We start from the raw sequence: 16,958 nt of genomic DNA, 5'->3' as shown, positions 1-16,958 counted from the left end.
ATCGTTGTATCACATATCAAGTTCCCATAAATTTATATGCTGCAATGCAATTCATGAAGTGCCAGAACAGACATGCTGTTTTACAGATTTACTTACAAAACCTCTTCACCTGTTGGTTTAAATCCTACCAATTCTTTCATAGGCTCACTTAACTATGCGACTTATTAATCAAAGTGGACAAAGGAAAAATGTAATACTGATCTCTTAGGAAAGATTTTATTAACTTATAATTGACATTCTAGTTCTCTGTATGACAAGTCTGCCACACTTTAGGAAATATGCTTTATTGTTCATATACAAAACTACACGATGCTTTTTAATAAGCACCAGAAACCATGAAGACTTAAGTGCTACAGTATATTTTGTAGTGATTGTTACCTTGTCCCGATATTTAACAGGTCAAATCAGCAAAGCACTTCTAGAAAGTTGCTGGGTTTGTTTAAACGCACTATTTATGCATTATGATTGGTATGCTCAAATCCATTCATTATATTGCAGATTAAAGGTCTCCAATAAAAAAAAGACCATTTCAATACATTCCTCCACATTATCAGTGCTAGAAAGTCTAGTCACCATATTTATCTTTACTGAAGCTAATATGAATATATAACTAAAGTAACTTCAGATTTTATTCAGAAGAATCTATTTTCCAACAAAAAAAACTTTGTTTTTGACAATAATGAATGAGTATATTGCAAGTGACATTCTGCACCAAAAGCTGGAGGGCTGGGACTGCAACTAAAAGTCTACATGTCAGCAATACAGACACTTTTACATGAACTCTGACCATTTTTAATATTAACATTAAAGACCAGGTGCTTTAAAGTTTGTGCGCCTGTCAAGCAATTAAAACCTCCACACAAAAAAAAGAGGAAAAAACCCACAGAACACAGTATTTCAGAGAATATAACACATTAGACACTTCCATGACATCTCAGATCAGATTGGCAACTGAAACTTAACATCCACCTGAGCTTGCTTTGCTAAGGTCACTATTTCTGAAAGTTTCACAACCTGGGAGGGAAAAAGGAAATAAAGTTAAAGATAATTAAAGAAATATTAACAATTTAACAAATGACATTATTAAATTTTAGGAGTTCGACTAGACAGTCTATGTTACGAAGTGATGTCAGAAAGAGCTTGCCATAAGAAAAAAACAGATTCATAGATTTAAAGGCCAGAAGAGACCACTGTGATCATGTAGTATGCATGACACATGCTACAGGACTTACCTGAATTTAATTTCTGCTTCAAGTCCAATACCTTTGGTTGAACTAGAGCATCTCTTTTAGAAAAAAAGAGTTAAGATTCTGGATTTAAGAAGTTTCCAGTGATGGAGAATTCACCACAACTCTTAAGTTGTTCCAATTGTTAATCACCCTCATTGTTAAATATGCACCTTATTTCTAGTTCACATTTGTCTAGCTTAGATGCCAGGTGGCCAGCATGGATTACTAACAGATGTTAATGATGTTGTTTGTTCATAACTTTATAAAACCAGAAAATTGTGCATAAGTAATCTACATAAACATGTGATCCTATTACTGTCATCCTCAGTTTCCCTCTTCCATTTGTTTTTACACCTACTTGCTGCATCATGTCTTAAAACAAAGCTCTACAGGGAGTTAGGACTTGTCTATGAAGAGTTGTACCTGAAAGTTGTATGTGTGGACATTCTTATTCAGGAACAAGCCACTCCCTGTTTAGTTTAAGTCATGTTGAAAGTGGGTTAAACTAAACAGGAACAAGCCACTCCCATTCCAGAACAAGAGTGCTCACACATTGCACTTTAAAATTAATGCCCTACCTGAATCCATGTGAACTTTCAAGTGTAGCCAAACCCTTATTTTTTTATATACATTTATACAGTGCTCAGAACAATAAGCCTCAATCAAACTGGGGCCTCAGGGTATTTTTTTTTTTTTAAACACGAGTAAATATTCTCTGGAGAAATGTATGTTATTTTTAAACTACTAGTACTTTTTAAAGTGATTTTGGTATATAGAATATAATTTTAAATGAACAAAAATTAATTTGGGTCATGTTAACATTGACAGACTTACCTCTTCATTTATAAAACGGTACCAGTAATTTTAGATGGTGGGCACCTTATACAAATGCAATATAGGTCTAAAACCCAAATTCTCTGCTGCAAAAGCATTCTAATGATCAACCAAGGGCTCAATCAGCTTAATAAGATTTTCACTGTGCCCTTAAACTCAGAGTGTTGCAGATCAGGGTGAGCAGGTTCTTTCACTGAACGCAGCTTGTTCTAGAGAGTTCAACCCCAGGAGCAAACACTACAAATGATTCAGATTATACACTGATAGCACCCTTGCTTATTAGGGAGTTCAAATACTTATCTTGGCCTTGAACTACTACAAGTGTTGACCTAAAAGTATACTACCAACAAGGGGTGCACCATTAGAAGTGCAGCCTTTCAGATGAGATTTTAACTTGAGGTCCCTTCTGCCCATCTACAAAGTTAAAGATCTCTTGGCTCTTTTATTAAAAAAAAATAAAATAAAGTAATAATCTAGTCAATATTTCTCTCTAGCAATATAGAGCCGGTTCCTAGTTTGGGGTAAAATAGATTCTGCCTACAAAGTCACCACCCTACCAGTTACTTACAGCTTTGTGAAATACTTTGGATACATAGTGTCAGTCATCTTCAAGGCTTCAAATATTTTATCCTAGACTACAGTTTTAAGTTGACTGGGGGAAGATACAACTTTACTAAGACTTCATGTTAAAGCATAGCATCTGTTATGAAGAGTTATGCAAAAAGTTCTTTCTTGCTCACCATTTTAGCAGCTTCATCCAAGTCATCACAGGCAAGGATTTTGAGGCCACTAGCTGTTATTAAAGCTTTGGCATCATCAACTCGTGTACCTGAAGAAAGAGAAGTAGTGTTAAACAGAATTCAGTACTGAATGAAATAATGACCTACTAACTACCAGCTTCGATCAGAGACAGTGAGAGCTGGTGATGATCAAGTTTTCCACAACAGATCTACCAAGACATCTCAAAATTGAGATAAGTACAGTATACACTAGAAGGCTTTTATAGTAGCAGCAAGTTAAATTTGCTGTTCTAAAATATCAACTAAACAGTTACCAAAAAAAAACAATATGGTAAGAAGTAAATATTGAATAGTGTTATCAAGAAAAACACTGGATTTTAGATGTTAATATATATATTTCTCTTTACAAAATATTCTTGTTTACAAGCAATTTTGCTATACATTAAGTGAACTGCTAAACACGGTGATCGCTATTATTATTATACATAAGTATACATAAATCCAAATACTTGATTTACACAGTAGTGAAGAGTGCTCACCTTGTAACCGTACAACAATAGGTATTTTTAGGTCCAAATCCTTTACTGCCATAATGATTCCTTGTGCAATAACATCACACCTCATAATGCCTCCAAAAATATTCACCAGAATAGCCAGTACCTACATACAGAAAGCAGCATGTAGGGTTATACATTTAATGATAGAACACACATCAAGTCCACCATCCTATTAGATTATGAAGAATTTTAACATGCAGCAAAATAGACCATCACATCAGATAAAGGGATTCATCCAATTCAGATGGGCAACAAATCAGTTCTAAAAATTCAAGCTCTAGAAATTCAATGCTAACCAGATAGTTTAAGAAAGCCTTCATTCATATTCTATATGAATTCAGCAGACAAGTTACTAATCTCTAAAATAAAGTACATCAGAATCCTTTTTATCGGATTTCATTGGGACTGGGTCCAGAACAGATAATAAAAAATTCAGCTAATCTGGAGTATGGGACAGTGTGAGACTGCAGCGCCATCTAGTGGCCAACATAAGAGATTGCCCACTTCTTGACCAGTGCGCACTGTTAAGTTTATACGGTGACTCGGATAAACACGGTTCTACTGTACAGCAAGACAATTATTGCAGGGTATAGAATCCTAGGACTGGAAAGGACCTTGAGAGGTCATATACTCCAGTCCCCCGCACTCATTGCAGGACTAAGTATTATCTAGATCATCCCTGACACGTGTCTGTCTAACCTGTTCTTAAAAGTCTCCATTGATGGAGACTCTACAATCTCCCTGGGCAATTTATTCCAATGCTTAACCACCCAAACAGGCAGATTATCCTAAAGTCCAACCTAAACTGCCCTTGCTGCAATTTAAACCCATTACTTCTTGTCCTGTCCTCAGAGGTTAAGGAGAGCAATTTTTCTCCCTCCTCCTCGTAACCTTTTATGTACTTGAAAACTGTTATGATATCCCCTCTCAGGGTAGGTCTACACTATCTGCCAAATCGGCAGGTAGCGATCGATCCCGAGTGCTCTCCCATCGACTCCGGAACTCCAGCACCGTGAGAGGAGCAAGCGGAGTTGACAGGGGAGCGGCGGCAGTCGACTCACCACCGTGAAGACGCCGTGGTAAGTCAGTCTAGGTACGTCAACTTCAGCTACACTATTCCCGTAGCTGAAATTGCATACCTTACATTGACTCCCCCGCCTAGTGTAGACCAGGGCTAAGTCTTCTCTTTTCCAGACTAAATAAACCCAATTTTTCCAATCTTCCCTCATAAGTCATGGTTTTCCTGACCTTTAATCATTTTTGTTTCTGTCCTCTGGACTTTCTCCAATTTGTCCACATCTTTCCTTAAATGTACCACCCAGAACTGGACACAATACTCCAGCTGAGGCCTAATCAGCATGGAGTAGAGTGGAAGAATTACTTTGTGTCTTGCTTACAACACTCCTGCTAATACATCCCAGAATGATGTTTGCCACTTAAGCTTCAAAAATGTTCCGGGATTTATTTTTGGTTTTGGAAAGGTTTTATATTTGCCATTTAAGACACCAAGACTAGCAGGCACGAATAACCATTCCCTTTATAAAGAAAAAGCATCCTGATTTGTAAGAAGTTAACTGAAATAAGATGGCAACCGAAAAGAAACATTTTGATCTCTAACAAGAATGTAAAAATGACTGCACCATAACTTTTCCTGATAGTCTTGCTCAACCAATTTTCTGGGGAAAGCACATACTTTTATTCAAAGAGATTAAACCTCAGCTACTAAAATTTATGTCATAACTGTTCCATTTGCCAACAGTTTGGCCTTCCAGTTTAAGACAATCCTGCTAGAAGTATTCCCCAAACTAATACTTCGGTGTGTCACCTGTAAGATGAACTCTGTTGAAGGACCTACATTAGAAGAGAGAATGAGCATGCTTTTTTAGACTGAAGGTCATTAGCTTTACCATCATGTCTTTGCAGACTACATTTAATGTTAGAAGTTAAATTATGAGTAAAAGGGGTAGGGCACAGGAAAATGACACATTCTTCTTGAGCTCTATTATACAGTCTGTATGAAGCTACTGCAAATGACCAATACACCAGGACAAAATGCCCACTCAGTAGAAAGAGAGGGTTAAAATAAGTTCTCTAACATAAGCAATAGTCATTTTCAAATACTTCAGCATATTGCAATGTTCATTCTTTTACTTTCCTAGATAAGGGATACAGCAGCTACCATACTGAAGTCTTCAGCACTGGAAAGTATGCTTTAACACAATATACAGGTGGCAGGGAAAGCAACCAAACAGGCAAACAAACTGACTTTAGAACAAAGAGAAGAACTACATTTTAAAAAGTAGTTCTTCAGCATTTTACCTCCCTTTAAACAAAGTCAAGTTTATGGAACCCGTTTTAAATTATTTTAGTCAAAAGGAAAAAGTTATGATCTTCTCCCCTCAAACAAGCCTAGATGGCAAAGAGCCCAAGGCTAAAGGACTGTGAGGTTAAAAAGTACTTTCAGAACTTGACTGCATGTCTCCGAGGAAGACAAGGGGGGTGAGGTAACGTCTGTTATTGGACCAACTTCTGTTAGGGAGAGAGACCAAGAGAAGCTTTTGAGCCACACAGAGCTCTTCTGACGAGATCTTGAAGAAGAGCCCTCTGTGGCTTGAAAGCTTCTCTCTCTAACAGAAGTTTGTCCAAAAACAGATATTACCTGACCCACCTTGTCTCTCTAATATCCTGGGAACAACACAGCTATAACATGTTTGAAGGAGTGATTTGATCATTTCTGTAGCTACCAGGTAGGCCATGACTTTGTGTTGGTACACTGTGGAATAAAAAAAGGATTAAGGAGGGGGGTGGTGAAAAATCAGAAGGTTGAGGTTCTACAGAAGGGTGTAGGAAGTCTGGCTGGAAAGCAAGCAGATAGGAAGCATGGTTGTTTGGTTAGAGCATGCGGGCCGGGATTCAGGACTCCTGGGTTCTATATCTGACTCAGTCTCCACAAAATTTCAGTGTGAATAAAAAGAGATTTTTAAAATCAGATTTTTAATAAAGATTTACTTAAAACTTAAGTTTCCAACCATCTGTCTCAAGGCTTAAACTTACAATAAAACCTACTAATTTAAATATGTTTTAGAAGTCAGGTTATTTTATTGGAATAGACTGAAGTGTTTGCCAAAGCAGCTGAGCTCAGCTGAGATGCTCATGCCAGCTGGGCCTAGATATAAACACACAAACTGGTGACAAGTTGATAGGCACCCTCAACTAGTCCAATAGAGCCAGAATTCAATGGCCTTCAGGCTACGGTACAAGGCCCATCTGCAGAAATTTGATAAGGATGGACAGGGAAGGGATTAACTGGATCACTGTCCTGCTCTCACCGCAGGCAACCAATACTAAGCGATGGGAAAGACCAGAGCATCAACAGTGCTTCACAAGATTTCAACAATTGCTGTGGTAAGACCTTCAGTGCATAAGGTAGCAGGGAAATCAGTGTGAATGCCAATACCTCAAGAACCAAATGAGTCAAGTCAGTACACATGAGAGCATGATGCACAAGGAGTGCTTTGATTGCAATAAGAGCTCTGACATTTCTCAAAGCAAGGTCTGCAGCAAGAATCAAAGGAAATACTATGGTCTTCAAGATTAAAAGGATCAATCTGCATATGTCCTCAAACACGACATGAGTTCAGTCTCCCAGTCTTGAATCTATAGGGAGAGGACACTAGAGGCTTTGAGGTGGAGCAACGTGGAGTTCAGGCTTCAGAACAGCAGAATGCCAGGCAAGCAAATGGCTCTCTGTACTTCCTGCTGATCCTTCTTCTGGAGAGGTAAAATGTCATCCAGTGAGCTGGAGCTCAGTACCACTGATATCAGGCACACTGCCTGCAGTGAAGCCCAAGGCTTTATAGAATGACAATGTCTCAACACTGGGCCCAGAGGGAAGCAGTGTCTTTCTATTCAGTAGCTGAAGGCAACTCAGGCTACTTCCAGAAGCTCTTCTTCACAGCATTTTGGGCTAGCCTTGTGCTGATCTTAAGGAAGTTTTCTACCTACAGAAAAGACTGAAGGCATTCCCCAAATGCTTGAATGAGACAAATGCAACAATCCTTTCACAGATGCTGGATCCCAGGCAAATGACACAGCAAGCATGCTCATCTGTGTACATGATTCATCAGGTCACGTTTTCTGTACTTTTTCTCAATGCATTCAATCATTTTAAGATTTTAAATGCTGCTTTACACTGGACAGTGGTGTTCACTAAGCTCTCATCTCTCCACAGCTAGCTCAGCATCTCCTCCCCTAGTAACTCACAGCCAACTCAAGCAGCACATAGCACTGTATTAGTCGTCTCTCTGTTTCCTACCATCAGCCTCTGCCCCTCTACTTCCTATCCATCTCCTCTATTGCCCAAGGACACATCTCCTACCTTTTTCCCAGCTCCCATGAACCTCCATCCCTCTGGAATCACTCACTTCTCATCACTCACAACCCTCCAGCTGCACAACTGTCACTACCTATCTGATTTCTTCTTCACTCAGCATTCCACAAAAGATAATGGGTTAAATATGGTATTGTCCGTAACTGTACTAATCTCTCCCTTCACCTGCTAAGTACCCCACTGTTCTATAGAACCACAACTTACATCCATTGTATCTGCCAGCCTGCCCTTTTTGCTGCAGACTTAACCATCAATGGAGGTGGAATACAAGCAAGCAGTGATACCATGGATACCAAGTTCTATTTGTCAGCGTGACTGATAAATACAAAGTCAAAGGGGTACACTTCATAGGCAAAACCAGAATTGCACTAGTGACTCACTTCAAGTTCTTCTCCATTCTGCAGGAAGAGATGAAATACTCCAAAAAGATACTGATGAGTACTCATGGGCAATATTGCTTTGTGATGTGCTTTGAAATGGAGTACACTAAGGGAATGATTTAATTCAGGAGGAAAAAACAGGATTGGGGGTTCAGGGAAAGAAGTTTGGGAGGAGAGGGATGGGAAGAGGAAAAAAAAAGTGTGACCTTTTTAAAATCTTCGCTGGATGATTGGGGAGAAAATGTGAGCAGAAGCGGGTGGGTGAAGGCCTCAAACTTAAAGTGAAGCGTTGTTAGTGCAGAGTGCCACATAAACTCAGCTTTCCTTCGTGGTATTACTCCTATCCATCAGCAAATGTATGTCATTAGGGCAGCCCTAGAGTTCTTCCTCCTGTTGCCCAAAATTATACTCAGTTAATTTTTAATGAAATGTTCAAATAAAATGTATATATTATTCCAACACAGGTACAAAGATCCTGGAGCTCTTCAAAATAGTACTGGGACATTCATATCCTTCCAGGCAAGTTATCAAAATAATTTTATCTTACAATGTTACTATGTTACCAAATAGCACCTTAGAATCTTAAAGTTTATGTACAAGTCAGACAATACCTGTTACAATCCAAGTCTGGAATCCTGTAACTGGATCTGCATGCACATACACGTGCACCCGCACGAATCTAGTTGCAGGTTTGGTACCTAAGTCAGGGATGGACAAGAGTCTAACCCCTGATACCAACATTTCAGTTTCAAATTCGTTTTCAAACAAGGAAAGCACATGCTTCGGATATTCTAGGAAACCTCTTATTAGCCTAGCTGGCCACTGATCTAAGTACAAATAAAGCAGAATTTCTTTAGCAATACCAAAATTATCTAGTGTAAAATAAGATAGCCTGGTTTGAAATCACTTAGTTTATTCAGCAAGGACAGTTAAACAGCTTCAAGGATTTTTAAAAGGGTAATAATGGCACCTCTGTACTTGCTTACAGTACTACAGACGTGATTTTTAAAACTGTGGATCAAGTTACTGTGTTGTTCATTTGAGTCTGCTAAGTGTATTAGTGCTTAAAAAAAGTACACCAGAACTGAAGGTGCAAAGATAATTAAAAGGTAAGTTGTTTACTATTTATTCTGAATACATGTAAAAGTGCATCTTCTCTATGTTTATATTGCATCTAAATTACTTTGGTCAGTTCCTCGAGAATAACTGTTTCCATTTAATTTGCTACTATCTTTAACCTAACTTCAAATTACACAGGAAAGTGTTACTTTATTTATTCCCTTTTTTCATACTAATTCTATCAGAAAATTCTAGTTTTATTTTTAAAAGGAGTATTTTTAATTCCAACTAAAAAAGTGACCTGCAAAGAAGGGTGTTTGGTAGCCTCCTCCTTGTAATAAATATAAAAAAATTGAATATTTTCTTCAGAACAGGGTTTGCTTCTTCTGGTTCCTCCCCTCCTCTCAGATACATTACAAGTGCTAGGTATCCTCTACTAATTTTGCCAGTTAACTGCTTAGGAAAAAGTAGAGAACTACTGGGAATTACATCACAACTATGCAATTGACAGACATTTTGAGTATTTGAATCTCCCACAGAGCCTTTTCTCATGCTTGTCCCTTCAACTGAGGGCTGAGAGACTTCCTACTTCAGTTCTCCTTTCCTGAAGGACTGAAGACTGATATCCTGACAAGTAAGAAACATGTAGAAAAAACTTTAACATGTTTTTCAGGCACATCATAAAGTAGCAAAGACAGCACAGTTCTCCCCTCTTCGTAGCTCACCTTTAAAAACCACGTCTACTAGTGAAAATATACAATACATACTATGCCTTGTCATATGATGTTTTGAAGTAATTATTCAACAGTGCAGAACTTTGAAATACTAATCCTTGTTTTACCTTTTTATCTGAAGTAATAAGTTTAAAGGCTTCAGTTACTTGATGTACTGTAGCACCACCTCCAACATCAAGGAAATTTGCTGGAGTGCCTCCGTGAAGTTTAATTATATCCATTGTGGCCATAGCTAAACCAGCACCATTCACTATAAGAAAAATAGTTACATTTAAGAACTCCATTAGCAGTAAGTACATCAAAGGCATCTAAACATCTATTACGTAGAACATACGTACCTAGACAGCCTATGTTTCCATCTAGTCCTATGTAGTTGAGGTCTGCTTTAGCTGCATCCTTGTCTCTCTCATCCTCCTGTGTCCAGTCCTGCATATCAAAGATTTTCTGCTGACGATAGTATGCATTGCTATCAAAGTTTATCTTTGCGTCCATACACATCACTTGGGAAACAAACAAAAAAATTGTTTAATGCCTTTATCTTTGAAAAAGTCAAATACTCATTCTATTGTATATCAGAGCACCAAATAATTTGTTTTGGGCTTACATGCTAACTCATGAAGCCTTCATTCCATAAATTCCAAGGCCAGAAAGGAACATTGTGATCATCTAGTCTGGCCTTCTGTATAATACAGGCCACAAAACTTCCCTAAAATAATTTCTAGAGCACATATTATAGAAAATATCCTATCTGGATTTTAAAATTGCCAGTAGTAGAGAATCCAACATGACCCTTGGTAAATTGATCCAATCATGCCTTACCATTAATAATATGTGCTTCATTTCCAGTCTGAATTTGTCTATTTTCAACTTCCAGCCATTGGATCTTATTACACCTTTGTCTGCTAGACTACAGAGAAGTTTATCATCAAATTTCTGTTCCCCACTTAGTTATTTATAGACTAATCAAGTCACTCCTTAACCTTCTCTTTGTTAAGCTAAACTGACTGAGTGCCTTCAGTCTACTCACTATTAAGGCATATTTTCTAATGCTTTAATCGTTCTCATGGTGCATCTCCGAACCCTCTCCAATTTATCAACATCCTTCTTGAACTGTAGGCACCGGAACTGGACACAGTATTCCAGGAATGGTTGCACCAGTGCCAAATACAGAGGTAAAATTTCTCTCTGCTCCTCCGATATTCCCTTATTTATGCAACCTAGGATCACAGTAGCCCATTAGGCCACAGCATCGCACTGGAAGCTCATGTTCAATTCAATACTCATCACGAGCCCCAAATCTTTTCCAGAGGCCATGCTTCGCAGCACAGAGTCCCCCATCTTGTAAGAGTGGCTTATACTCTTTTCTCCTAGATGTATACATTTATCCATATTAAAATGCATGCTGTTTGCTTTTGCCCAATTTACCAAGTGATCCAGATCACTAGCAGTGACCTGTCCTCTTCTTTATTTATCACTCCAATTTGTGTGTCATCTGCGAACTTTATCAGTGATGGTTTTATGTTTTCGTCCAGATCACTGATTAAAGTGTTAAAAAGCATCAGGCCAAGAATCAATCTCTGCAGGACCTTACTAGAAACACACTTGCTTGATGATGACTCCCCATATACAATTGTATTTTGAGACCGATCAGTTAGTTAGTTTTTAAACTATTAGATGTGACATTAATTTTGTAACATTCTAGTTTTTCAGTCAAAATGTCTTGTGGTATCAAGTCAAATGCCTTACAGAAGAGTTAAGTATATTACATCAATACTATTACCTTTAGCAAACTTAAAATCTCATCCAAAAAATCGTTAAGTTAATTTGACAGGATCTATTTTTCATAAACCTATATTGATTGCTAATCAACCAATTACTTTCCTTCAATTCTTGATCAATCAAGTCCTCTATCAGTTGCTCAATTATCTTGCCAGGATCAATGTTATAGGCTTGTCAGTCTAACTACCCAGGTCATCCTGTTTACCCTTTTAAATATTGGCAGAATACTAGTTTTCTTCCAGTCTTCTGGAATTTCCCAAGTCTTACTGCAAATCAACATTAATGGTTCAGCAAACTCCTCAGCAAGCTATTGAAGAGTGATTTTTACAAAATTTGTTGCATTTCTAGTAGTAACGTGTCTAGAACAGTTAACACAAATTCACCTAAATAAGAAACTGTGCACCAAAATAATCCTTCCACCACGCTCTTTGTATATCTTTAAAAAAGCCACCCACTTAGGCTTCTGCTTTTAAATTAAATCTATGTGTTTCATAAGAAGAGCATATAACAAAGTCAAAAGAAATGCAGAAAAAGTCCCAGAAGAATACCAAAAAAGTTTCTCCCACAGATAGTGGAGGGACATTGGGGAGGGTGATACTAAAAGTCTAAGCAGACTCCTTGCACTGATGAAATACTATGTAAAAGGTTAAGATTTTGTCAGTTATTTTTAGTAAAAGTCACAGACAGCTTGAGGGCAAGAAACAAAAATTCATGGAAGCCCACAGAATTATTGGGTGGGGGGCTGGCTGAGGGGGGACAACTAAAGCCCAGGCCCTGTGGGGGAGAGAAGAGATCCCAAACTCCAGTCCGTGAGGGAGGAGGGGGTGAGGAGTCCAGCTGGAAGCTCCGCCCTCCTTTCCTAGGGCCCCCCCACCTTGCAAAACAGCTGGGAGCTCCCGGTCCCCTTTCTTCCCTCCTGCAGCAGCTGGGACCTCCAGGCACCCTTTACTCTCCCTCCCACAGCAGGGGGGGGAAGCAGAAAATGTCACGGAGGTCTCTGAAAGTCACAGAATCCATTGCTTCTTTGACCTCTGTGACTAAATCTTATCCTTAACCACATACTAAGGAAACTAACACAAAAGAGACCCAACTAAGCTAGGTCTAAGTTCAGAATATCAAGTACAGTTTCACTAAAAAAAGTGACATACAATATAGTCTTTATTCTAACACTCTTGTATAAAAAGTGCACTGAACTGCCTGCACAAAACTAGATGTGCAAATCTGAACAGCAGGGCTCAAGCTGAGACTTAGGCCTGGTCTACAGTACACGGTTATTTCGGAATTAGCCGAGTTACTTCAAAATAAATCTGATTCCGTCCACACGACCAAACCAGTTTTTTCAATTTAAAGGGCTCTTAAATCCGATTGCTGTACTCCACTTCGGCAAGTGAAGCAGCGCTAAAATAGAGATCGCAGTTCTGGGTTACAGGTACTGTGGACGCAATTCAACGTTATTAGCCTCTGGGAGAAATCCCAGAATGCTCCCTTGTGACCGCTCTGGACAACACTCTAAACTCCGATGCACTAGCCAGGAAGGCAGGAAAAAGCCTCTGGAACTTTTGAATTTCCTATTTGGTCACCACCAGCACAGACGACCATCAGCACAGTCCACCAGCACAGGCGACCACGCAGTCCTGGATTCTCAGGAAAGCTCCAACATGGTCCAAACGGGAGGTACTGGATCTCATCACATGTTGGGGAGACGAATCTGTTATGGCAGACCGATGTTCCAAAAAAAGAAATGCAAATACGTATGCTAAAGTCTCCAGGGCCATGACGGAAAGAGGCTACTCCAGGGACCTAGAGCAGTGTCATACAAAAGTCAAGGAGCTCAGGCAAGCGTGTACCAAAAAGCCAGGGAGGCAAACGAGCGCTCTGGGTCACAGCCCCATACATGCCACTTCTACCATGAGCTGCATGCTATTATGGGGGGTGACGCCACCACTACCCCACCACTGTCCGTGGACACCTGCAAGGGGGGAGTAGCACGGAGCGAGGAGGATGAATTTTTGGAGGAGGACGACGACGACAGTGCACAGGCGGCAAGTGGGGAATCCGTTTTCCCCCCTAGCCAGGAACTATTCTTGACACTGGAGCCAATAGCCTCCCCCCACTCCCAAGGCATGCTCCCAGACCATGACCCTGGAGAAGGCACTTCTGGTGAGCGAGAGCTTGATCGGAGCCACGCGGTGGGGGGAAACCCAGCTGCGCTGGGCTGTTCACCTTTAGTTTAAAGGGCTCATCCCTGCTCAGAATCTCATCGGAGCCACGCGGTGGGTGTGGGAAGAGGGTGCTGTGTGAAGCAATCATCCCAGAGAGCCCGCAGGCCCTCCTTTTGCATGGCAAACCCACCAGGCATTGCTTGCTATGGGAAAGGGGGCCTGGCAGTTTGAAAGCATTGAAATGAATGTGGAAGCAGCAGAACCCCACATGCCCCTAGGGCTTACCATAGCTGCCTGCAAGCTGAATTCTGTTGCCTGGCCACATGTGATGGCTTACTCACACCAAAGTGGCAGGCACTTCAGTATAAGAGGCAAAGTGTAACCTTGTACAGAAAGAACATGTGCTGTGTACTATGAATTGCCTGTTTCACTGAGAAAGAGTATCCCCTTTGTTCTCTAAAATGTATCTTTTAAAATACTACCCTCCCTTTTTCTCCTCCCGCAGGTGCAAGTGTTTCAACACGGCCTCTATCTACTCCGTCCCAGAGGCTGGTCCAGATTAGAAGGCAGGAAAAACTAACTCTGGACAACACATTCGTCTAGCTTATGCAGTCCTCCCGCACTGATAGGGCCCAGCTGAATGTGTGGAGGTAAAAAATTGCGGAGTCACGTAAAGCGTTACATGAATACAAAGAGAAGAGAGAAGTGCTCAATGAGAGCAGGCAGGATGCTATGGTCAAGCTCATGAGGGAGCAAACTGACATGCTCCGCTGTATGCTGGATCTAATGCGGGAAAGGCAGCAAGACCACAGACTGCTGCTGCAGCCCCTGTATAACCGCCCTCCTTCCTCCCCAAGTTCCATAGCCTCCTCACCCAGATGCCCAAGAACACGATGGGGGAGGCTATGGGGACCCACACAGTCAACCCCAGAGGATTGTACAAGCAGCAGAAAGCTGGCATATCCAAAATTTTGATTTGGTTTCTGGACTTGTCCTTCCCTTCTCCTCCACCCCCCTCCCCCGTCTAGTTTTTGATTTCTCAACGTTTTGTGCAAGAAATAATAAAGAACAGTTTTTAAACAATTGTGACTTTATTTCCTTTCATATATATAGGGGGCAGGTAACTTTAAGAGAAACAAACAATTGTCACACAGTACCCTGGCCAGTCATGAAACTGGCTTTCAAAGCTTCTCTGATGTGCAGTGCGCCCTGCTGCGCTCTTCTAATCACCCTGTTGTCTGGCTGTGCGAAACTGGCTGCCAGGCGAGTTGCCTCAACCTCCTACCCCACCATAAATGTCTCCCCCTTACTCTCACAGATATTGTGGAGCACACAACAAGCAGCAATTACAATTAGAATATTGCTTGTGGTGAGATCTAACCGAGTCAGTAAACTGCGCCAGTGCACTTTCAAACGTCCAAAAGCACATTCTACCACCATTCTGCACTTGCTCAGCCTATAGTTGAACTGCTCCTTACTACTGTCCAGGGTGCCTGTGTACGGCTTCATGAGCCAGGGCATTAAGGGGTAGGCTGGGTCCCCGAGGATAACTATAGGCATTTCAACATTCCCAACAGTAATTTTCTGGTCTGGGAAGTAAGTCCCTTCCTGCAGCTGTGCAAACAGACCAGAGTTCCTGAAGATGTGAGCATCATGCACCTTTCCTGGCCATCCCACACTGATGTTGGTGAAACGTCCCTTGTGATCCACCAGTGCTTGGAGCACCATGGAAAAGTACCCCTTGCGGTTTATGTACTGGCCGCACTCGGTGTTCCGGGGTCAAGATAGGGATATGCGTTCCATCTATCGCCTCGCCGCAGTTAGGGAACTTCAGTGCATTAAAGCCATCCACAATGGTCTGCACATTTCCCAAAGTCACTACCCTTGATAGCAGCTGGTCAATGATTGCGTTGGCTACTTGCAACACAGCAGCCCCCACAGTAGATTTGCCCACTCCAAACTGATTCCCAACTGACCGGTAGCTGTCGGGCGTTGTAAGCTTCCATAGGGCTATGGCCACTCACTTCTCAACTGTGAGGGCTACTCTCATTTTGGTGTCTTTGTGCTTCAGGGCAAGGGACAGCAAGTCACAAAGTTCCATGGAAGTGGCCCTGTGCATATGAAAGTTTCGCAGCCACTGGGAATCATCCCATACCTGCAACACTATGCGGTCCCACCAGTCTGCGCTTGTTTCCCGGGCCCAGAATTGGCGTTCCACAGCATGAACCTGGCCCAACACCACCATGATCTCCCAATCGCCACATGCCGTGCTTCTAGGAATGTCTGTGTCCATGTCCTCATCAGTATAGTAATCACGCTGTCGTTGCTTCCTTGCCCGGTTTTGCAGGTACTGCACATACTGCTGGATAATGCGCGAGGTATTTACAATGGTCAAAACTGCAGCGGAGATCTGAGTGGGCTCCATGGCTGTGGCGCTTGCATGGGTAATCCTGGAAAAAGGGCGCAAAACATAGGAGAGCAGAGTGGCAGCGGAAGAGGTGCTGTTCAGTTCACGATAGCTGAAAAAAGGCGGGAAATGGTTGTCTTCTGTAGCTTTCATGGAGGCGGAAGCCCAGGACAGACAACATGGAGAAGCTTGGTAGCGCGGCAAGAGTGGTAGAGCAGAGTTGGTGGTGGAAGCTGTGCTGCTCGGTTCACAATGGCCAAGCAGAGTTGGCAGTGGAAGCGTTCGATGAGGAAGAGAAAGAGTAGATACTAGAGATTACATAGGAAGACGAGAGAAAATGCGAGGTGGATTCATAGTAGCAGGAGAGCAGCGGTGCACCATCAGCTGAAAGCGGTATGGCGTCTACACGCCAAAAAGGTGCAAAACGATCGTCTGCCATAGCTTTCGCGAAGGGAGGAGCGACAGACAACACACACCCAGAAACACCCGCGAGAATGTTTTTGCCCGATCATGCACTGGGAGCTTAACCCAGAATTCCAATGGGCAGCAGGAACTGTGGGATAGCTACCCAAAGTGCACCACTCCAACATTCGATGCGAGCCTTGGTGCTATGGACACACTCCGCCGAATTCACTCGCTTTAGTGGGGACATAGGAGACCGAACACATAAAATCGCTTCCGAAAATT

The 16,958-nt window shown here is 41.4% G+C and overlaps 1 protein-coding gene across 1 annotated transcript in view; it reads right to left on the bottom strand.

Moving 5' to 3' along the window:
• Window positions 1-202: 202 nt before the first annotated feature.
• The window catches only part of SUCLA2 (succinate-CoA ligase ADP-forming subunit beta), a 41,141-nt gene continuing 24,385 nt past the window's right edge, over window positions 203-16,958 (bottom strand). The window contains exons 7-11 of the mRNA XM_084617463.1: window positions 10,262-10,423; window positions 10,031-10,173; window positions 3,343-3,463; window positions 2,804-2,892; window positions 203-1,014 (exon numbers count right to left, since the gene is read on the bottom strand). Coding sequence (XP_084473589.1) covers window positions 940-1,014; window positions 2,804-2,892; window positions 3,343-3,463; window positions 10,031-10,173; window positions 10,262-10,423 — 590 coding nt within the window. The 3' untranslated portion in view covers window positions 203-939. The remainder of the gene's footprint in view (window positions 1,015-2,803; window positions 2,893-3,342; window positions 3,464-10,030; window positions 10,174-10,261; window positions 10,424-16,958) is intronic.

Source organism: Lepidochelys olivacea, assembly GCF_965140295.1.
Source record: "Lepidochelys olivacea isolate rLepOli2 genome assembly, chromosome: 1".
NCBI classification, from domain to species: Eukaryota; Metazoa; Chordata; order Testudines; family Cheloniidae; genus Lepidochelys; species Lepidochelys olivacea.
The sequence above is the reverse complement of the archived record's forward strand: the minus strand, read 5'-3'. Positions and strand labels throughout refer to the sequence as shown.